General features: G+C 30.0%; 2 protein-coding genes and 1 pseudogene across 2 annotated transcripts in view; 1 reads left to right on the forward strand and 2 right to left on the reverse strand.

Moving 5' to 3' along the window:
• The window catches only part of LOC129907743 (uncharacterized), an 83,989-nt gene extending 64,607 nt beyond the window's left edge, over nt 1-19,382 (reverse strand). The window contains 1 exon segment of the mRNA XM_055984093.1: nt 18,168-19,382. Coding sequence (XP_055840068.1) covers nt 18,168-18,370 — 203 coding nt within the window. The 5' untranslated portion in view covers nt 18,371-19,382.
• On the reverse strand, nt 5,774-6,240 carry LOC129907744 (40S ribosomal protein S11-like; annotated as a pseudogene).
• Nucleotides 19,383-22,437: 3,055 nt separating the features above from the next.
• Nucleotides 22,438-23,441, forward strand: LOC129921536 (mitochondrial import inner membrane translocase subunit Tim21). Its single transcript, XM_056003411.1, has 3 exons — nt 22,438-22,916; nt 22,973-23,155; nt 23,206-23,441. The coding sequence occupies exons 1-3, from the start codon at nt 22,578-22,580 to the stop codon at nt 23,335-23,337; spliced, it is 654 nt and encodes a 217-aa protein (XP_055859386.1). The 5' UTR covers nt 22,438-22,577; the 3' UTR covers nt 23,338-23,441.
• Nucleotides 23,442-25,092: the final 1,651 nt, after the last annotated feature.

Here is a 25,092-nt window from a genome sequence, read left to right on the forward strand (position 1 = left end):
TTTTAACTCATGTTGACGATATAAGACAAGCTTGAAACTATTTAAACATGAATTTTTAAAGCATTTAAATCTATAAATCTATGAATCTATAAATAATCTGTAATCAAATGAATACTTAAAATGTAATTTTTTACTGCTCACTTAGAGGTGTGGTTTCGAGTTTCACTCTTGGCTACATTCTATAATTTTTCTCCCAGATTCAACTGCATTTGATCTCAAACATTGGAACTGCTACTTTTGATTTGCTATTTTTTATTTCAAATCTTCTTCAAGTAACCTATTGAATATGCTACTATTTGAAAACGATTGGAAAGTTGTTGTTGTAACACTAACTATCTTTTTTTTATAACACAAACTTCGGCCCTACGAGATTTAAAACCCTTCAAAACTTTTCAAATCTCCTTTTATTATTTTTTTTTTTTTTTCATTTTATTTTTATGTTTTTTATTACAAAGACATACAAAAATATTCATCTGTTAAACCAAACAAGAACCCTACCTTCCCTTCTATGAAAACCTATCTCAATAGTTTCCTCTACACAGAATTTTTTTTATATCATTTTTTTCCAAAATCAATATATGCTAATAACCTTCTTGATGGCAATTGAAATAAATTATTTCTAGCAATTCTTTATAATATACTACCCAAGATATTCTCAAGAACACACTCTACAACAAAAGTCTTGAATGAAACATTATTTGCAAGCTCTTATGAGTTATGACCCTCAGAGACTTTTTAAGGAAATTTCCAATTATGATTATTCATCGATTTGAAAGTTAAACTCAAGTTCAAGAAATAATCTCCCATCCAATGGTTAACATTGAAAGTGCACTTGAAACAAGTTGCATTTAATTGGTTGCTTCCATATCCCCGACGACGACGTCGTTGACGCAAGAAAAAAAAGTAAAAAAAAAAATTATAATAATAACTAAACCACTAGTACCTGTTTTTATGATGTCAGAAGCAGTGTGTATAATTATTATGCACCATTCCATGGTGCACAAACCATATTCAAAACGCGGTAAAAACATGTTCTCGCATTTTATTTTTTTTTTCTCCTTTAAACTCACGTTTTGAGGTATTATGTTAGAGGAATTTCTGTCTAACCAACCATCAACCGGGACAAATTATGACACAGTTTCTCACATTGACATTGAGATAAAGAATTCTAATAATAGCTCGGCCATCATAGACGATGATTTTATGTTGGCATAAAGCTGCATTAAGTTTACCCAACCGAAAGAATTTGCTGCACTTTAGCCGCTGGCAAAAGAGAACAAGCTGTAGTCAAGAAAATCCAATTGTTTTATCCCTATTTACACATTTCGTTTGATATTTTTCATACATGAGTTTTTTGTTGTAAGTTTTTTCATTAATAGTATTGGATTTTTTGGTCGAAAAGACAATTTGTTTTGATTTATTTTGAGGGAAGGGAAATTTAAAACACACAGAAAGAATTTCCCGTTGACACGATATATAGCGTGTCCTTTTTCCAAAGGATTGTGTGTATATCATACAATATTCTGCCAATCCTCCTTCTGGCACATTCTAATGACCAATGATTAAAAAGGCACACATTAAACCGAAAAGAAGGAAAACATAGGAACGCCACTTATACCGGAATAACATTAGCTAAACAAAAATACAAGCTTAATAGCACTCCGGATCGACGAACCTAAAAAAGCTTTTTCACAAAACCTTTAAACCAAACCCCAGCTATCAGGGCAAAAAATAAAACTAGACTATAGTGATATATCCGTTTGACACTTCCTATACAAAATATAAAACGCTACCACGCAACGCTCTGCTGCTGAGTTCCTGTTATCATTGTGTTTCGTTGTCGAACTATCCTTTTTTTATTCGATCCAAAGGACACTAGGTTACTGTGCTGTTTTACAAAAAACCTATTTCACCATTCCTGCCTGCCTGAAAATGCACTGGCACGAAAAAGGCGAAGAAATAAAAAACTAAGTAAAATGTCAGCAAAAGGTTGAATCTTAAAAGAAAAGTGAGTGCACTAAGGAAAAATAAAGAAAAATATAAAAAGGACAAGTTACAGTGCCATTATTGAGTCCTTTTTTATATTGCAACTCCAACTACTTTACAGTTTTACTGAACCATGGATTACCTATTATGAGCAAGCAAAAAAAAAAATGTGTGCCATTGCAATTGAGGATAGTTGGAAATGGGTTTGCTTTCTTTATAGTCTTTTTTGTTTTTTTATATTCTTTTTGATGGAATAAATTAAAAAGGAAATTTATTTTCAAAAGAACGTCGTTGTAGGTTGTTTGTGGGTCTCCTTCCTGTAACGAAGGAGTAAACTTTTCCCCTTTTTTTTTCTTTTTTGATTTATTGAAATATTCGTACTTAAGTTTTTGAAGTTTGAAAAATTAATTTGATTATTAAAGAAAGAGGCTTTAGAATTAGAGTTAAGAAGGTAAATATAAGTTTAAGGATAAGAATAAGTACCTACCTAGATCAAAGAATTTCCAAACATAAATTAAAATCTTAAAAATTTATCAACTGAGAGAGAAGCTACTTCCAAAACTTTGATGAGTTTTAAGTGAAAGTTATCAATTACACGAAAAGTGTTGAAGTAAAGAGCTTGTTCATTTGCAATTTGCAGTTTGTAAAAGTTTTTGATCAAATCACTTGCAATGAGTTTTGTTTTCAAGTTGATGAAATTTGGCAAATTAACATAACAATTAGACTTTTGTTTATTTTTTTTACAGCAAATTAGTTTCTATCTCTTGAAATTTTTTATAGATGTCAAAAATAGGCACCATACAAATAGACAGAGAAATGTACCTATGTTTTGTAACTGGTAAAAAGATGATATTGTCGAGCGACTGTGACCACTTCTTTGATACGTAAAACACTATGCTCAATTAGCTGAACGACATTAGCGAATGATGGGAGAAGGAGTTTTTTTTTATAGTGTGAAGCTCATTAACATAACTTGAGCATAAAAGGGCCCCCAATATATACCTCTGAGGTATATCGAAAAAATTTGATTGACCATTCGATAAATTTATCAGCAACTACATTTTCCTCAAAAAAACGTATTCCAATAAAACTCGTAATAAATATTGATTAAAAAAGTTTGGTTCAAAGAACTGTTATGATAAATGTCTTTTTTATTTATTTATCCACGGAGCCTTAACTCTAACAGATACACAATATTAACCAATACAAAATGTTCCCCACAAGTCTAATAGAAACATTCCAATTATGTTTATCCTGTAATTTTCCAAAAACATTAAACATCAGTTGTTTTTGTTGAAAAATTAAAATCACCTTAAACAAAGATAAGCTTTTATTAGAAACATAAACTAAACTTTTTTTTTGCTCAAGAATGACATAGATAAGATTAGTTCCTAAAGTTATCAATCAAAGTTTTCATTGCCCCAAAAGGTAGGTTTAGGTTAAAAAGAAACCAATAAAAAAAAAAAAAAAACAATGACTAAGATGACTCAACATAATATTCAACTTCATTAAAATTTAATTATTCATGGTTGGATTTGAAGGTCAGTTACATCCCAAGGAAAAATATATTATACATTTTTACATCCGATGTTGGAATTTTTTTTTCTTTTTATAGCTGCACATAGAAAATTCAACAAGAATTCTTGTTATGCCAAGTTCATTGTTTATTCATATCTTTTCTCATAGAAAAAGGATGTCGAAAAGGATAATCCCTTAGCTTAACTTTTATACTTCTTATATTCTCTACGCAATTTTGCGTTTACGTTAGCTATATAACGTGCTGAAAGAAAAGAATATTATGTTTCAAGAAATGAAAAGAAGAAAAGAAATTATTTTTTTTTTTTTTCTTCGAAAAGAATTAAAGAAGGTAAATGTTGAAAGAAAGAAGAAGCCTTGAGCATTCGATTCATACTCGATCTATTTATAGAATGTGAATATAATGGTTATCTTCTGTATCCCTTATGGAATATTTAAATATTCATTACTTGACAAAGCTTTCTTCTTTGCATTTAAATCAATAATATTTGCAGTTTATTAATCGCGCACTGACTTTTTAATTTAAGTACAATAACGTCAGAGAAAATGCTATATTCTTGTCTTTATGGACGTTGTGAAGATAGAAGTTATTAATGAAAAAAAAAAAAAAATACTCATTGAAAATAAATTATCTACTTGTTTCAAATAGTTGAAAGTTACGAATGAATTATTAAAAAATATAACTCGGTTAACTAAGGAAAGTTTAAAGAATAACAATTTTTTTCATTAAAAACTCATTTATGAATTTTTCTTACTATGTTCCCCCCGCCTATGGATTCTTCATTTCATTCACCTTTTTTATATGGAGAAACAAGTCCTGTTAATATTTATAAAAACAATTAACAAAAAATAATGGCCATAAAATGGCAAGAAATAAAACAAAATTGGGAATTATTCGCAAAAAAGGGGAATTTGTTTTGCAAAGAAGTACATTTAATTTTTTTATTGTTTTGTTTATGTTTAAAGATAGATTTCTTGCTAAAACAATTTTCCATTATCTATAATTAAGTTCTAAACTTATGGACTTAGCAAATTCAAATTATGACTGCCTAAAAGCAAAATATAAATTCAAAAATATATCCTTCGTTTAGGTGTACTTGTATATTTTCAAGGTGATTTTGTTACCAATTTAAAATTACCCTTCTATTATATCAGAAATAAAAAAAAAGTTCCCAACAATTAATATTATTGTAATGAGAATGAAACTATTTCAAAAATACAAACATATTTCTATTATACGAGTACAATCATTTAACCTTGATCTCAATTTATTATTATTTATTAATATCTCACCCAGGCTTAGCTTAACATGTGTGAATTTGTTCACTTTTTGGTTTTGCAAAAAAAAAAAAGCAAAATAAAACTACAAAACAACAAACTCACCAACTGACTTTTGTTTAAAAACTGCTCATGCTGAACAAAGTGCTAAAATTGGCATTTCTCTGTACATGTATGTATGTAGTTTTAATTGTTCTTTGGAGCTTACTTGAATATTATAGACGAACGGACGTGAAATTGATGTAGGTAAGAGTTGAATGTAATCCCATTCAATTTATTGATTTATTTTTTGTTTTGCAATTCTAGTTGAATAGTTTCATGCAGGGTGGTTTGGTTAAGGTACACATATGTAAGGTACAAAATATTCGATTCGGATCAAAAAAAAGATAAATAATTGGATGAAATAAAAGTTCTTCAAGGTTCCTTTTAAAAAAGAACTACCTGTTTTTGATGCATGAAACTTTTTGTATACAAATGTTTTTCACTCGTTTCAGGTGCAGCATGATTTTACATTATTGGGAAAGTTAAATTAAAAAGTAACACTAATGGACTTTTTTTTTTATTTCAGGTGATTTTGGTATAACACTTGAACATTCGAGTGTCTTTTGCAGAAGAAAATCCGTTTTATATATTTTTCAATGAATATTTATTAAAAATGTTTTATCCAGAATAATTTGTATGCGTTATTCGTTGTTGAAGCTTCAACATTTCAAAATAACAAAGCTTAATCTAAACAAATATTAGTTTAGTATTGGTGATTCTATGTTAAGTTCTTTTTTTTAGCATTCCAAAACTTTCCCTACCTAAACTTCAGAAATAAATAACTCACTCTCGTTGCATTGTTTTAATAAATCATCATAACATTGATGGAGTTTTGAAACTCCTTACCATACAGTTTTTTCTTTACAGAACGTCATTTTCTTTAAATGGTTTCAAATAAATGACAAAGTGTTTCAGTTATTCACATATTTTAAATCAAATGTTAACTTTTTTTAAAACTTCTTAAAGCTCTTCTTGGCTCCCTGTCCCTTCGAGCATTTAAGCACGTTGAAACGCACAGTCTTCGACAATGGCTGGCATTCACCAATGGTAACAATGTCTCCTGCTTCAACATCCCTGAAGGTTGGTGAACAATGGACACTCATGTTCCTATGACGCTTCTCAAAACGACTGTATTTGCGAACAAAGTGCAGATAATCCCTACGGATAACGATGGTCCTTTGCATTTTGCATTTTCACATTACCGGAGAAGGGGCATTTCTTGTCAATGTAAGTTCCATCGATAGCATCACGTGGGGTCTTGAAGCTCAAGCCAATTTCTCGGCAGCGACGAAGTGACTTCTTCTTGGCCAAGCCAGGCTTGTTCTAACGGTTTAGGTTGATACCAAACTGTTTTTGGAAGGCTTTCTCGTTCTGATTGGCCATATTGATGGAAAGGAGGCATTCACTTATGTTAACAAAATAAGCGAATGTGTCAGTCCTAAAATTTTCAAATACATAAAATTAAAGTAAGATTGACTGCGCTTTGCTATTTATGGCTCAAGCCCTAAATCTACAAAAAAAAAAAAAAATACAATTGAAACCCACTTATCAACAATCTCCAAGGAATAGCATAGGGATTTTTACTGGAATTCTGGAATTCATAATCAAAATATCCTCGCTGAAGCACGTCTACCTACTGAAGCTCACCGTCATGATAATGACTGGATAATTGACAAATCTGTAGCATTAGCAATGAGTCACAAACGACAAAGAAGAATCTCCTCAGCTATACACAACACCTTACTAATGCCCAACACTTTGGAAACATGAACCTTTTACTATTTAGAATATACACACCTAACCTAAATACATACACTGGCCGACATAATTCTTCGTACGAAAAATAAAAACTCTGTTTGTCGTATCCCTTAAAGAGCACTTAGTTACAAACTATAATAGTTAAAAGAGGAGCACAGTAAATGAATAAATAGCATTTCACGTTGGCTTAAGACAAATATAAATTTACAATATTTAAAAATATTGGAAATTGAAAAATTGAAATTTGTAAATCGTACGAAGAATTTTTTCGGCCAGTGTACATCCTCCATCCTGCAAAAACTAAATGAATTTCGCAAAGTAACAACCAGCAAATAGCTTTTTTATGAACTTTCTACGACCTTACTGGGAAAGGATGGTCTTTTGTATATACCGACCGCGACGCACGGTCTTTTGCATTCGCACGATTGATCAAGAATCGTTTAAGGAAACAAGGAAACCTTGTCTTCAAACGTAAGCCATCTACAAACCCGTTGAACAATTCTCACATACTCGAGGCAAATGGACTATCTGTTCCGACAATTTTTCTGCTTTAAGGGCAATACTAGACACAAGACATGATTCTAGTACAATTAGCAAGATCAGAGACATGCTAATTAAAACTAAGATCAAACTTATGTTGACGTCGTTTTGATATTTTGGGAAACGAGTTCGCGAACCAAGCTGCAAACTCAACTCACACTTCTGCAACTCGGCATCGAAGATATAAAATATAGCAAATTATCGAATCATTTTGAGGAAGTATGTTCTCAAACAAAATAAAGCATTCGTAAACTACTATCGGTAGGCTTTTGCGCAGATTTGGAGTTTAATTGAAAACAAGTGTTCACAATCAAGTGAAATCGAGTGTATTATTTTGAATTCTCCCAGTTGCAATCAGATGTTGTGGGTACTTAACCTAGGTCTTTTCCAGCCGTTATTCATTGCATTTATTTTAATTTCATAATATTTCATAACTACTCAACTTAATGCATTTTCTATTTTATTTAAAACCACACTCATAAATCCCCAAATGTGTATTTATTTACCCAGTAAACCACAAACCTAATTAACTAACTAATCGTTAAATCTGTATTTTGATTTATTTTCAAATATACAAAAACAGCAACAAAAAATCAATAATATCACCCTCTCAACCATCATTGAACTCGAATCCACAAAAAAAAAATATTCTCCAATCACGCTCTTTCTAGCTTTTTGTATTGGCTTAGTTGCGCAAAATTAGCTCATTGATGTGTAAATAATTTCCAATCACACACAAATACATCTGCTCCTGGCTCCCTCTGTAGCACAAAGTCTACAACAAATGGTTTAATTTAATCAAATATTTTGCGAATACCTCGTCAAATGTGTGAATGCCAAAACGCAGGTCAGACAATATTTTTCCCCTCTCAATTCTCTCTACTACTCTTCTACACACACCCAGCATGAAATTCTATTTTGGAAATTAGATTAACGAACATTAGAGAGTATAGAAATGCCTATTAAATTGGACGAAGGAATGTCCATTGTCGCTAGTTTACGTTATTGTTCATAAGCGCAAGCGGTATATAAATTAAATGACGCCAACCGCTGTTGACATAATTGGAAATATGCCTTTACATCCCCTACATGCACTGAAGTCATCATGAATGGTGGTGGTAGGTATATGACGTGTGGAACGACAGTGGTCACCAATTTAGAGAAGAGCAGACGTGTGTAGGAAAAATTACCAATTTATTGATTGTAAATCCGATTTACTATTTTTCTATGTTCTTCGTTCCCCATAAAACCCAGAGCAAGCTGGGGGTAATTCATAATTCAGATAACAAAAAAAAAAAAAAACACCAAACACAGACATTATTTTAAGCGCCAGGGTCAACCGGTAGAGCACTTGAATAACAACACATCAAGCCCAAAGTCAATGATAACTACAACACAGCAGCAGAACAAAAATTCCATACAAGGAATCAGGCAATAGCATTTATGTATTCGAACATGTGTGGTGTGGAATTTTGTTGGCTGGCGAGGAGATTTTAAAACGTTTTTCGTTTTTCAATTTGTTCTTCGAGATGCATGCCAATTGCAAATAAAACTGAGAGGACATTGACCATATAATTGAATAATAACTAGGGTTTCTGTACAGTTTTATTTGTTTGTTAAAAAAAAATAATTTAATGATATGGTTATTTGAAGTTTGACAACATGTCGATGATAAGGTATAATCTAATGATCCAGTTTGCTAATACCTTGCTAAATATTTATGAATAGCGTAAAGATAGAATGGAATCTTGTGGTTATCGTTATCAGCGTCTGGATTGATAAGGCCACTTACATACATTTACTGACGACGATATTTGTTTGTTTGTATTTAGTGATAACTTTAAAAAATAATAAGTGGTAAGGCATATTGTTTAAATAAAAAACTGAAAGGCTTTTGTGCAGAATAAAAATAAATAATAAAATATGTTTCCGCTATTGAAATAAATGTATTTCAAAGCAAAAACAGATGATTGACAAACAAAAGTCTGTTTATGAAAAGAGCTTAGATAACACCTCTTCAAACAAAAACCTTATTTAAAATAAAAATCAATTGCTGTTTCTGTTTAGAGAAATTCTTTCAAATTATTAAAAAAAAAGTTCAAAGTGTGCTGATAAGCTATTTGCGATAAGCCTCATGTGCAACCTTGACATTTGAATTTAAATTCTAAATTTTGTAGTTTGAGAATTCATCTCGAAATATTTTTTTTTTAAATTTTATTGTGCTAAATTTGACTACAACAAGTTTTAACTACCCACTCAGCTCAGTTGAAATTTGAGAATTTTGTGATAGTTGCTCCAATCCAGTCGATCCACAATATTTCATCTGTGTATGTAGGTTGTATCTAAAGGTCTTCAAAGTCAATATCTGAAACATAAAGTTTGAAACTAAATTTAACAATGTGTGAAATTTAAGTTCAAACCAACATTCATTTGAAATGACCGAGTATAAACCTTTTTTACCTTTTGCATGATCCCAAAAAAAATATATTTAGCAAGTTAATCCGTTAATCGAACCCCGCAGAACTTCTAACGAATATCTCAGAGGAAGTTTCCGTTTGATGAAGACAGCAGGGCAACTAAAAAACACATGTTGAACTTGGTAGTAGTCTAACTTGGGAACGACATGTCTCCCAAACTAAATTCTAGTAAAATTAAAAATAATAGACAAAGTATCACCAGACATAAATACTATTAGGTATGGATATAGCCGTGAAACCAGGAACAATCTCAATCAGCTTCGCCAGCTAGTAGCGGCTGCTTACTTATTTTTAGTTGCTGCTTAGAGATTACCATGTAGATGTAGACAGATCATGATTATAAAGAGAACGGTGCCTATAAGAAATAGTTTTATTCTTCCAAAAAATGTTTAAATCTTTCTGATATCTCTTTTACTGCCTGAGATATTTAAAATTAAAGCAGGTCTTTGACTCAAAAACAGCACTGGCCAACCAAATTAAATTTTATTGCCAGTTCAGCACATCAAAAACCTCTAGAAAAGTATTATCTTGGTTCTTGTGGGGAAAAAAAGTTCAATTTTGTTGACCAGTGTAATCGAAATATATCCAATGAGCTATCAAAGCTTTTAATGGATGTTCGACACAAAAATAGTCAATAAACAGAAAGATAGAATGAAAATCATCCTAGTATGGGTACCAGACCAGCGCATATTGAAATTCCAGGCAACGAATGTGCCGATTAAGTAGCCATAAAGAAGGTTCAGGCTTTCATGTCGAAAAAGTGGACATCTCCTTGCGAATCTTGAAGGGCATATAGAACTTATATATTATGAAACCGAAGATAGAATAGTCTCACAGATTGCAAAATATGAAGGAAGATAAACCTCACTCAAGACAAAAACTGATATAGAAAGCTATAAGATATAGGCAGTGTAATAGCTAAAATTACATGGCATTGGCCGATAGGAGAGCACCGGATAAATGTTTGTAAAGGGCCGATTGTCGAATTTGTAAGGTTACACAGGAAAAACAACCGAACTGCTAAGAGCATAAAAGATGGCCAGAGTTTTCTTCGACGTACTAAAACAAATAGCTTCAAAAAGTTGAAGTTCTTGTTCCTTCTTTATAGCGTTGAAGATATTTGGTTCAGTATTCGGAATGGTGAAAGAATAAGATTCTACAACCATTATTTTTTTTCCTGTAAATCATGTAAATCAATAAAAAGTGTTTTGACACTATTCGAAATTTGTTCCCCCTTTATCGTACAATGTGTATGTTTACTAGATTCATAAAAGCATAGTGATAAATATTTAATATCTGTCCCAAATACCACGTTTCATAGTATTGCAACCTCAGACTTTATTTTATGTTCTATAAACAAATATTGTAAAATTGCATTCTTGAATAAAACAAATGCCAAATATTTACGTAATAATAATTAGGCTTTACAACCAATCCAGTCATATGTATGTACGAGTAAACATAGGAAATCTCATTTCGTTACATTCATTGACTGCTAAATAGAAAATTTACATATTACCCTCGGATGATATTCTTCAAAGAAATATTAATTGGCAGTATGGATATTTGCCAAAATACTGAATACTTTTTTGGTTTGATGTTATTTTCAAGTAAATTCAATGAAAACAAACCACAAAATGTCAATTTAGTTGCATCAAAGAGACACGTATCAAAACATAAATTCCATGATAAAATTATATCTAATCGGAAGTTAATAAATAGCACGACATGAACACAAAAATTGGTTACAAGAAACTCGTTTAGATACCAATTAACAAGCATCACGGATGAATAAATCAACTTAATTATGACTCATCGACAACCTTCAATTTATCAAAAAGAAAAAAATAAATAAACAAGAAATGGAATGAAATGATGGTCTGATCAAGGTCATCTGGCTAAACCAGAGTTCTATATTAAGATTTAACAAAGAAACAAGACAAGAAGTTGAAGACAATCAAAGAGAAAGATAGATTGTTTATGAAATAGCATTGAATCGATAGGTAGGGTGGTTGCGTAGTTTTTTCAATAAATTCTGAGATCAAAAGAACACAAAAGGTGGAGGTCGTCAACCAGAAAAAATAATTTTAGATATAGAGCTTAAGAAATATTTTGCATTGACGTAAATAATATTAACAACAAAGTTTACAATAGTCATTGTTTATTCTGTAGTTAACAACGAAGGTGTGCTTTTATCCAATAATAAAGATTGAGTGTGCTTTTATGATTCATGCATGCATCTAGACAGAAAATTGTGTAGCAAGTCACTTAATATAGTTGCTTGAAGTAATGTCTTAACTTTAATTTTAAATGGTTATTTGAAATTTGAGCTAATGGGGAAGGTTAGATTAGGTTACATACAGGAGCTGAAAGTGACTTATTACTTACTTATTTGAAATTTGAGCATTAATCTCAATTTTTTCGGTTGCTACTCTAATTCTAGTTCTAGTAGTTAAACAATTAAAAAAACCACTGCTTGTTCCAGTGGCAGTGAGACAAAGATCCAAATGCCCGGAACATTGTTACTCTTCAGGCGTACGTGGAATCAAGAATAAGACATCGTTAAGACCACACTATGGCAAATTTTGAAAATGAGTCTTTTCTTGCTCTTCAATAATTTAAATTTAACTCAATCCAATGGACGTACGTTGTTACAATAGAATTTAATAACCTTGGAAGAACATCACTTATTTCATCGAAAAATCATCCTCAGTGAAGAATCGTAATGAAAAGTACTTTATTCAGGTTAAAACCCTCATGTGGTTGAAGGAAACATCACCACTTCATCCATAAAAAATAACTCAATTTTAAAGTTCAAGTTATTTTTCTTCGTTATCATAAAAAATAACTGTATTGTAGTGTCATTGGACCTTTTTTCTTGTAACTGAAAATTACAAACACTTCACATTCAATGGACATCGCATCATAGATATATTGCAATGTTATTATGTGGTCAATTCCATCGACTGGACATTTTTTATATGTTCGTTATGTGGATTCAACAATGTGAAGTCACAAGCTATAAAGCGAATGTAAATATCGATTTATTAAAAAGACAATTCTATGAAGATGTTGTATCGTAAACTGGCCCTATCGACATGGACATTAGATTTAACGGTTATAGTCTTTTTTAAGGGGCTAAGTTAAATCATTGATTAGCCAAACAAGACGGCGTCATTAGAGAGGACCAGAACTAGCATTGAATGGGAAATAGTGACCGTTTCCATCAAAATGTGTTGTTAACAAAGCCTTCAAGTGTATCACTGTCATGAAAAAGTGCTTCTCTGAAATCGAACTCGGCGGTAAACTAATGGTCCCTGCCATTGTTGAAATTTACACTGCTCAACAATGTTTTTGCCACAAGAACCAAAAAACACTTTTCTATAGGTTTTTGGTGCGCTGAACTCGAAAAATTACCGTTAGAAAACGCCGATAAACGTCATTTTGGCTGTTTTCGGGTTATGTTTTTATGTGGGGTTATTCATTATAAATAAATTTGTAACGGTAATATTTTTCTGACTTCAGATTCGAGTTGAGCACATTGCACATCAAAAACCTCTATTAAAGTATATCTTGGTTCTTGTAGCAAAAAATGTTCAATTTTGTTGACCAGTGTTATTTACACGCACACAAAAATGGATGAGAGTTGTAAATCACTAGGCTTTCACGTTATCTTATAGCCTGTTTTTACTAGAGGTCAAAAGAGATGATTACGCAAATTATCTCATTTCGAATGTCAAATTCTATAGAAAAAAAAATTGAATTTGAAATCTGAACTGACCTCATTTGCGAAATTATCTTATTTGGGCGCTAGTAAAAACAGGCTATTTTTCTGAATACAATTTGACATTAATAAATTCTCTTCTTGATGTTAAAGATCATTTAAAAGCATAGTATAGTTTTAGTTTGTTATTAATCTTTACGCATAGGATTTCTAGTTTTAAGTCAACGATCTATCTACTTATTTTCCGAAAATTAAAGTGTTGTTTTACTGATGCCAACTAACGCATTTAATAGCTCTAATACAACTCAAAGGCCCTCAAATGCATCCTTTTGAGCTAAAACTTACTCAGTGGGTCCTCTGACGCACATATTTAGCTCTTGGCTCTGCGTTTTTGAATGGCAGTCTGAGTCAATTAAAGCGGCCGTCAGCATCACAGGCCGTTACGAGGACAACTGTCCTGCTGGGCCAATAAAAACACCATTACACTAGATACTAAGTTGATGAAGGCATTTGACCGAGATAGGTTCAGACCATCATGACCAAAACCATCACTGATCACAATTTGTCTTCTTTGACCAAAACCTTACTCAAAAATTCCACAAAAATAAGGTCACAAGGCCGCACAAACCAGCTCTCTAGAATTCACCATTGCTATCGTATGCATGTCATAAGTCATATGAAATGACATTGTCCTTATTTCGTCAGGTTTGTTTTTTTGAATAAATAATATCATCATAGTCAGTAAAATCTCAGAAATCATGACCTTGAACAAAAACGTTCATTGACATTCGCAGTTTTTTAGAATTTAAACCGAATATAATTAAATATTACTTTTCAAACAACTAAGTGTCATTTTTTTCACTCGAAGTTAAACATAACTTGAATTCGATTTTATTCACTCCAAGTTGACGTTTTCAACTTTTGATTTCTCAACTCTTGGAAAAAGTAGAAGTTGGCTGAAGAAACTAGAAGTTTTACAAGAAAATTTTTGTGCTCTTCTTTAGCTTTATTTCAAAAGCGTCATAATAATTTGATATTTTCACAATTTAACAAATTAAACACAAAATAGAATACAAATATGCTATCGATATGACAGATTTAAATTTTAGTTAAAATAAATGACAGTTTTTGTTCCATATTTCATAAATATCAAAGGGATATTTTTCATATTTGAATTTGGCCAACTTTAGATCTTCAACTGGAGAGTTGAGAAAATAATAAGGGCGATTTTGTTCACTAGAAGTTGAACATAACTTGAGGATTTTTATCTTCAACTTTCGAATTTGCTTTTGTTCACTAAAAGTTGACGTTTATAACTTTCGATTTTCAACTCGAGAGTTTATCAACTTCCAGTTTTCTCGACTTCCGGAAAAAGTAGAAGTTATGAAGCAAACTTGAGGTTTTGCATAGAAAAATTTCATGTTTTATTATAAATTTTTGTTTTAAACAAATTTATTAAGCAATCAAATAATAAAAATCTAGGCGAACATCACTCATGGTTGCACTTTACATTTAATATCAAAACATTAGTTTAAATAATTATAATTCATCAAATGAATCATTAACATTTCCCGCCGTTTTGTATTTACACACATATACATACACATATAGCTTCAGAATTTTTGTTGACAAAAGGCACATTCAAACTTTTGCAAAAAGAAAATTATTTGCTCAAAATTCGAGTTAAAATAAAACAAAATAAAGTTAAATGCCGATTTTAAATGATTGTTAAAACAAATTTCACATTTGAAACACAAAAAATGCACAAAATATAAATGACATTGATATAAATGACATTGAATTGGCAGTATTTGTTTCAGCTCTCACAAATATCCTAGGGATATTTTTAAAACTGAAAGTTAGCCAACTTTTGTTTTATAAACTCGAGAGTCAAAAAAAAAATAGTGAACAAAATAGATTCTCAACTTTTGTTTTAACTCTCGAGTTTGAGTCAACTCTCAAGTTTGTTAACTTGAGAGTTTGCTTCAAGTTGAGAAATAGTGAACAAAATCGCCCTAAGTGAATTAAAAAAAATTACATCTTGCGTTTCAACTCTCAGGTTGGCAAACTCGACGGACGTTTTCACTTTAATGCATCATTTAACTTGTTATCGGTCATTCTATTGACTGTATCGACCCTAATCATAGATCAATGTACGTTCCACGAGTTTCCCGGATTTTGCATGATTTTCCAAAACTTTGAGGTCATTTTTCTCAAAACTACAACTTTACAGATTCGTGGTTTTGGCTTTTTGTGCCCACGATATAGGGCTAATATGTGATTTTAGGGAGTAATACTTCCCATTTCTTCACATTTAATACTTTTCCTCGATAGCAAGGGCGGATCCAGGATTTTTTTCTGAGGGGGGCACAAGGGACGGATTGGCAAAAAAATCAGCAATAACGGTTAGAAATAAAGTGAAGTTTCATACGACTGACTGACAAGCAGCGAATTTTAACGACGCACAGATCCGGCCAAAATCCGGTCATAAGTGAAAACAAAAAAAAATTGCATTCGTCCCGTTTTTTTTTGCTTTTCGCATTCCTCAATACCCATGCTAATTAAAACCGGTTTCAAATAATAACTGTTGACCCCCTAATTTCCAAGATCTTAGTCTAAATCTAGTCGATTTTATAATCTCAGGCCACAAAAGCTTATTTTGTTTTTTAATCATTAACACTACAGTCTGTTTTTTTATTGTGATTTGTGATAATATTGTGAAAAATTTTTGATGCATGTCCAAGGTATGTACTTTATGTAAATACAGAAATTTCCATATATTTTATTGAAAGTATATTAAAAATTAAAATGACAAGAGTGCATAGAAAAACGTGAAATTTTAGGAAATTTCCGGTAGAAAAAAAAAGTGTTTTTGCTATAGTCTCGGGTATGATCGGGCAAACATTTTTCTTATATATTTATCTGTACATCTTTGTCATCTCATGCACATACAAAAAATTTCCACATGTTTCCACCTTTTTCTTTAATGGGGTTTTTTAGTCTTGAGGTATTTTTAATCAAATTGCCTTTCGTTGCTTAAAAAAACTACTTATTTTCAAATTTTTGTTTTCTTTAACCTTAAATATGAACAATATTTGAAAATTTCATGTAAAAATTAGTTATAGTACTGATAATGAATTAAATAAAATTGAAAAAAGACTTAATTTTTTTTTTAATTAACCCGAACATTTTTTTTAGTGTAACTTTTTAATGCATTCTAAGTTTTAAAATAATGTTTTAGGCCAATTCCAATAAGAAAAACATTAAAAATATTTTTGACGGGATTTTGAGGTCGAATACTCATGTGTGCGACGCACAGTGCGGTATTTTAGTCTAAAACCTGGCCAAAAATATTTGGGCACATTTTCCACATCAAATAGGTACCAAATGACAAAAAAAAAATATTCGGAAGGAAAAATTTTCATTTTCTTGGTACAGTAAAAGCCACTTAAGTGCTTACCCACTTACCTCCCGATTAGCCGGGAGAAAAAAAAATATTAAAAATCATAAAATGCACGTATAACCCTCTGCTATAACTTTTCTTAAAGTTAGTTATTTATTTTATTTTTTGAGTCAAGTTGTTTCATTAAATAGTTTTTGGGAAATTAAGTTTTAAAGATGAAATGTAGAAAAAAAAATGTTTTCGTTTTTTAATTGATTTTGTATAAAATTTTCTAATATTATGGACATATTTATACCATTTTTTAATGACTTCGTAGTTTTTAGTCAAATACTAAAGACTTCATTCTAATAAAAAATATTAAAGTTCTTAAGATTAAAAAAATAAACTGAAACATATATAGGTACTTTTTTTCTGGGAAACCCAGTTTTGTTGTTTTTATTTGCAATAAATTTTTTTTATATCTCAAGAATATTGTGTTCAAATTGTAGGTCTTTTTGGAGTTCAAAACTTTAAATCATTCTCCCCACAACTAATGTTTTCAAGCCGGTGTCCTTTATAACTTCAAAACTAATGCACCGATTTTTTTGAAAATTGCAACACTATTTCTTTACATATTTTTAAAGGTATCCCTGAAGAAGTTTTCTCAATAAAATAATATTTATAAAAGTCTATAAGTATGGGTCGCTTTTTTTTCAAGGGGTCTTTATTTTCAGGGGTGCAAACTTGGGCAAACTCTTGAAATGCAAGATTGTTCTATATATCCAGCAGTTCAATAATATATATTTTATGCAATGTTGTGGCGGGTTGCACTATTTTAAAAACACTAACGTAAGAAAAAAAAATAACAAAAAAAGTGCTAATTTTTTAAGTGTGTATTTCAACCCCTCCGTATGAAAAAATAGATTTGCATATACAATTAAATTTTTTTTAGAATACAATTCATACCTTAATCGTCGATGTCCATATCAAAATTTTTCACCAAAATCACCTTTAAGTTAAAAAAAACACTTAGAAAATTCACTTTTTTTTAAATCGAAAAAAAAATTCGTGTTTACCCTACAAATAGTGGTTTATTTATTTGTGAGGTGGATCAACAAACAATAAAATTCGCATTTTCAGCCAATAGACAAGAGTTTCACTCAAGTTCTTTCTGTTATTATTCATATATTTTAACAACTCTTATAATTTGATTTGCTTTAAGTATGAACCAGTTCTAGGGGGGGCACGTGCCCCCGTGCCCCCCCTGGATCCGCCGGTGCTCGATAGTATAGTGATCAATATCCCCCCCCCCCCACCTAAAAACACCTTTCCCTACCCTCCCACTTTATACATTTCCTCGATAGTATAGTAATCAGTATTCCCTTACCTATAAGTATTCCCTTACCCAACTCAATTAAAGTTAATTTAAAACAAAAATACTTACCAAAATAGAATCCTTAAGGAATTTGCAATTAACAGTGCAAAACAAACATGCAATGAAAAGCCATCAGCGTCTTGTGTTTTCTTAATTTCCCGATACTGTGGCACATATGGAATAACACCACCAACAACCATAGCCGAAGCAGCAGCCCATCCGACCAAGTGACCTACTGTTAGTCCCAATTCATCGTTAATAATCCAATCCATTTTGTTAGTTTTCTATTTGTTTTTTTTGGTAATGCGAGAAACTTTTGCAGCAGCTGTTTGTTCTTCCTTCTTTTAATGCAAAAAGCCTTAAAAGTGCACAGAATTGATACGATACTCAAAAAATGCACAAAAGAGGTTTCCTTTTTCCCCCAACCATCAACCGGCTATCAATTTAGTTCTTTTTCGTTTCTTTTGATTGTATTTGAAAGATTGTCTCGATGAATGAGTAAGTATTTGTTTGTTATTTTGAAAGAAGCAAGTCCCAAAGCCAAGGTCTTGAATCTTTTTTTTGTTTTTGTTTTAAAAAAATTGGTCTATGTCGAAAACAAAAAATTCTGTATCTATTGAATTAGGGGGAAGCTCACGATAATAAAAATGTGCGACAACAACGGACGACGGCAACGACTTAAGAAGAAGAAATATAATTTTTGTTTTGATGGATTTTTGTTAATTTTATTATGCGTAACATTCAGAGACACGTAAGAATTGTATTTTTCATTCAATTAGTTTATTTATCACGAAGAAGACAAAGCTGCCACAAGAAAAAAAACAACAACAAACAACGACGACGGAAGAAGAAGACATTTACGAACGCAAAAAAATACTCTTGAGATGATTTAATTCTTAATTTTTTTTTGTTACAATATTTTTTTCTTTTTTGTTGCTTATCTAACTACGGAAACGGTCTCCTCTCCATTGGAAAACAAGAAACAGAAGCCCACGACAACAAGAACAACGAAGAAACTAGCTAAAGAATCTCGAGAGGAAGAAGAATTCATTTGCATTTTGATAATAATTTTTTTGGCTAGAAATTATAATTCACTTCGTTTCGTTTTTGCCACCTACACTCTAATACAAACAAAACACTCCTCCTTTGCACTTTATGGCACACAAATATAACTTGGATTCATATTTGCATAGCGCGTCTCACTTTTGTAAAAACATTTTTTCTTTTTTGAGTTGAAAATGTTTTTGTTGCGATGATCACTTTGTTCGAATTTTTTTTTTTTTGGTTTTTTTGTTAATTTTTTTGAAGTTAAAATATTTTTTTTGTTTGACGTGTTTCAGACTGAGCGCAACTTTTCATTCTGTCAAACATGAGCAAATTGGAAAATCGTTTATGCTCTCCTGCCTAGGCATGACAATTGGAACAGAATGGAATTTGTATGTTTTTTTTTTGTTTTGATTGGAATATTAGTGAGATGAGATGATACATTTTAGGTGGATAAAAAGAGATGAATGTATAGTTTGGTTTTGACAAAGGGAATATAATGAGAGGTGGAACACAAGTGTCATTCTAAGTGATACCAAATTTTCTTAACATATAAATTAAGATTTACATGGAACGTGTTTTATCGTAGAGATCTTATCGATTTATTTTGTGCACATTTTTGTTTTTCCGAGGCTCAAATGCTAAAGTGAAAAGTAAAGGCATTGGCTAAAAAGGTGAAAAAGTACAAAAGTGAACATTTTCAAACGCATTTTTGTATAGTTTTTTAGGCTGGCAAATTAAAACGAATGATACAGTAATCTTATTTTTTGGTCTAAAAAACAATTTGTATACTCTTTTTCCCAAAAAAAACTTGCACTAGCCAGAAAAAAAATATTTTCACTATTGTACTTTTTCCAAAAGTAGTGTATGTAGTTGAGTCTTAAAGCTATTGTTGGGGCTGTGTTGATACCTCGCAAACCCAACTAACATTTCAGCTTCGGTTAAGGTATTACAAAAGCCACATTTCAGCTTCTTTTAAACTTTAGTAGGGTTGTTGGGCATAGAAAAACGAGAACGAGAACGAGAACGTTATACAAATTTGACCCTCTATACCCTACTAACAATTTTGCTTCTATAAAGCTTTACAGAAGCAACAATTGCATCTATAAAGCTTTATAGAACCAAAATTGTTATTCGGGTAAGGATCTTAAACGAAGCTTTACCGAAGCTCTACCGAAGCTTTGAGATTTGAAAGATAGCTTCGGAAAAGCTTGTATAGCTCTTTAATACATGTCTTATCGAAATTTAAAAAAAATACTACAAAAACAAAAAAGAATTCTTTTTTAACTGGTTTTAAATCATGATTTTTATCTTTTGATCTGATATTATGTATAACATTACATTAGTTTATAATTTATAAATTTATAAAAGTATATAATTTTTTTACCACACCCAGGAATCGAACTTCGTATCTGCTTGGTGGTAGTCCACCACTCTATCCACTCTGCCATCCTAGTATATTCATTAATGAAATCAAAAATTTAATCAGTTCAAATAGCAAAAAAATGTCCGAGCTAAATTATTCAATGACAAAACCAAAAAGTATCCGAGCTAGATTATTTAATATCAAAACCAAAAATCAAATACAAAACTTGGTAATTTCTGTAAAGCTTCTATAAATTCATTAAACAGACTTATAAGAAAAACAAGCTTTTTTCGTTTAAGTTTCTTTAATAGTATTTAAACAACTTATTAGAAGTTGTTCAACAAGTCCGAACTTCTATAAGCAGTTAAATTCTGAACTAAGCTCAATACAAGCTGTATAAAAAGTAGAACCTGCGAGATTTCAATTTACAGAAGCTGTTGTGCTAGTTGGGCGTGCGGCTAAAATCGAATCGTGAAAAATCGGCATCAACTACATTGGCTAAAAAGGTGGAAAAGTACAAAAAGTGAAAATTTTCAAACGCATTTTATTTTATTTTATTTTATTTTACCTATTTTATTTTATTTTATTTCATTTTATCTTATTTTATTTTGTTTTATTTTATTTTATTTTATTTTATTTTATTTTATTTTATTTTATTTTATTTTATTTTATTTTATTTTATTTTATTTTATTTTATTTTATTTTATTTTATTTTATTTTATTTTATTTTATTTTATTTTATTTTATTTTATTTTATTTTATTTTATTTTATTTTATTTTATTTTATTTTATTTTATTTTATTTTATTTTATTTTATTTTATTTTATTTTATTTTATTTTAATTTATTTTATTTTATTTTATTTTATTTTATTTTATTTTATTTTATTTTATTTTATTTTATTTTATTTTATTTTATTTTATTTTATTTTATTTTATTTTATTTTATTTTATTTTATTTTATTTTATTTAATTTAATTTAATTTAATTTAATTTTATTTTATTTTATTTTATTTTATTTTATTTTATTTTATTTTATTTTATTTTATTTTATTTTATTTTATTTTATTTTATTTTATTTTATTTTATTTTATTTTATTTTATTTTATTTTATTTTATTTAATTTAATTTTATTTTATTTTATTTTATTTTATTTTATTTTATTTTATTTTATTTTATTGTATTTTATTTAATTGTATTTTATTTTATTTTATTTTATTTTAATTTATTTTATTTTATTTTATTTTATTTTATTTTATTTTATTTTATTTTATTTTATTTTATTTTATTTTATTTTATTTTATTTTATTTTATTTTATTTTATTTTATTTTATTTTATTTTATTTTATTTTATTTTATTTTATTTTATTTTATTTTATTTTATTTTATTTTATTTTATTTTATTTTATTTTATTTTATTTTATTTTATTTTATTTTATTTTATTTTAATTTATTTTATTTTATTTTATTTTATTTTATTTTATTTTATTTTATTTTATTTTATTTTATTTTATTTTATTTTATTTTATTTTATTTTATTTTATTTTATTTTATTTTATTTTATTTTATTTTATTTTATTTTATTTTATTTTATTTTATTTTATTTTATTTTATTTTTTTTTATTTTATTTGATTTTATTTGATTTTATTTTATTTTATTTTATTTTATTTTATTTTATTTTATTTTATTTTATTTTATTTTATTTTATTTTATTTTATTTCTCATTTCAATCAAAGTACTCAGTTTTGGTTTGTAAAATTTGTTACATAAAAGTTTATACAATTTTCCACTCACAGTCCCACCGCATTTTAGAAATCGCCTCGTATAAAGCACCATCACCGATTTAGTATCAACCAGTTCGCTTCCTTCAATTCTATTTTGTTTCTACCCTAAGGTTTCTGAGTGATGCCAAAATTACTTATCTACTGTCACTTCATATTTTTGACATTGACATGTACTTACCTATCGGCAAAAATCTTTAACAAATCTTTTTCTTTTATTTTAAATTTTACATAACTTCTTATTATTATTTGTTTATTAAATTAATTTATTATTAATTTACATAATACAATGTCTCAACTAGCCGTTTTGCGGCACATATCCGTCCAATGTAAACGACTAATCGGCCCTTCTGCAATCGCCTCCAAACACCAACAACGTTTTTATTCCCAACCTCAAGAAAAACCTACAGGATCTTTAGCCAAATCTAGTGATAGAACTGATGTTTCTACCGATGTTCGTCCATTGGGTGAAAAAATCAAAGAAAATACTAAAACTGCTTCCTATATGGGAGTTATCCTGTTGGGAGTCGGTGTAACAGGAGCACTTTTCTACACGGTTTTCAAAGAACTCTTCTCATCGAGTAGTCCAAATAATATTTACTCAAAAGCTTTAGAGAGGGTGAAAGAGGTAAGGAAGATTGAAATAGTTTAAGAAATAGGTCAAATAAATACAATATTTTGTAGGAACCACGAGTACAAGACTCATTAGGTGCTCCCATAAAAGGATTCGGCGAGGAATCCCGACGAGGTCGACGACAGCATGTGGCTCATTCGAAATTCGAACGCAACGGAGTGCCTCACATTAGAATGCAATTCTATATTCAAGGAATCAGGAATAAAGCCACAGTGCATTTAGAAATGAAAGAAGTAAGCTAAAGAGATTCCTTAAATTCTTATTAAACTGATTCTCATTTTAGACCTCAGGAGATTACACTTATCGATACCTTTTTGTCCAGCTTGATCATTATCCTCATACCACAATAATCTTAGAGGACAATCGTTTGTCTGACAAACAAGCCCTGGGCTCGAACATGGAACTTGTCCAGTGAAACAAATCCCAGAACTGAAAACTATAACCCTGTTTCATTGTTACCTGCTGCTTCCTTCCTTTGTTATCTTAGATTAAGAATAAATAAAAACAAAACTCGACAAAGCTATATTTATTTTGTAGGAAGTTAAAGGTCATTTCAATTTTTAACTTATTAAAATTTTTTAGAACTACACTCCTGCTCAAATTTAACGCACATCATATTTATTTTACAGAAAAGTCGTACTATTACTTTATCTCATAGTATCGTGGTTATTTTCTCAAATAATACAGGAGTGAGCTTAAGGTTTGGTTGAGCTTGAAGGTATGGAGTAAAATGTTTGTGTGGGAAGATTTGGAGCGGTATGCTGAAGTCTATCTGTCAACCCGCGAGCCTTTTAAAGATGAGTCATAAATTTTCATGGAGTAAAATCTGCTTTACAACACGTACGAAGTTAGTGAGCTCTCCTAGACCTACTTTAAGTACCTAAAGGTACTTGACTGATATCCTCGAACGGCATGCAGTTCCAATCACCCCTAGATTTGGTCCACAGTTTAGTCTGATGCACGATAATGCGTGCTAGAGTGGTTTAAGAATATCTTCAAGATTAAAATATGCCACCTTTGAATTGACCACACAGATAACTGGATTTATATTCAATAGAACATGTCTAGGAAATGTTGAAAAAAATGCATTTGCGGCCGAAATCCGCCTCCAAGCATTCTTGATCAACAGAATACTGGAGTGAAAGAAAAGTTACAACAAAACCTTCAAAAGTAAATTCGTGGAATGAACAGATGACTCCAAGTTGTCATATGCGCTAGAGGAGACAATTCCAAGTATTGAATAAAATTATTGGAAAGAACTGTTACGTGCTTCCATTTTTTTATTTTTTTTTCTTAAAAAACAAAAATTATTTTAATATCAGTTTTCAGACCTTGAATTGCTAAATTTGGTTTATCTTTTTTTTTGGTTGATAATACTGTTGCAGTTTAGCAGTTTTCTGACTTGCTAAACAAAAAAATACAACAAATAATTTTAAAGCCATATTAAATAAGATGCAGGGGTATAACTAAAGAAGAAAAAGTGTGCCTTAATTTTGAGCAGGAGTTTATTTATATCAAATTGTATAGATTTGGGTTCAGTAGGCTCAAACAAAATATTGGTTTCTTTCTAGCAGCTCTAGTTTTTGAAATATTTTTCATAATTGGGGGAATGTTCATACTAATTAGTAATTTTTAAGTTTTCCTTATTTTAAGCGTATATTCAAATTTTCCAGAAAAATGTATATTAAACTGGTGCAAACTTTTAAACGAATAGGTAAGTAAATTTCTAAAGCCATTTTAGTAAGTTACTAAGCCAAAAATCAGACTGATTTTTAACTTAGTAACTTACTAAATGGCTTAAGCAATTCACTAAATCGTTTAAAAATTTTGTAAATATCACATTCATTTATTTCTAGGAGCTCTATTTTTTTTTTTAATATATAACCCTCTACCGCATACCACCCCATATATGGTTTATCGATTTCATATCGATTTTTTTCCGTTATATTGCACCAAATGTCAAAAAGAAAAAACTATAATAAAACTACGTCAATATTTTTTTATAATAAATCGGTTTTTATTATCAGTAAGAGAGTCGTGATTCTGAAATAAACTCATTGTTTCAAGAGCATGTCTAAAGTGCAAATCAGTGAATAAAAGTGTGAACTTTTCAAGTGTTTTTTTATAAGAAATAAGTAAGTTCATCATCCAATTAAAAATAAGTTTCGTA

This window comes from Episyrphus balteatus, chromosome 1, assembly GCF_945859705.1.
Source record: "Episyrphus balteatus chromosome 1, idEpiBalt1.1, whole genome shotgun sequence".
Classification (NCBI taxonomy): domain Eukaryota; kingdom Metazoa; phylum Arthropoda; class Insecta; order Diptera; family Syrphidae; genus Episyrphus; species Episyrphus balteatus.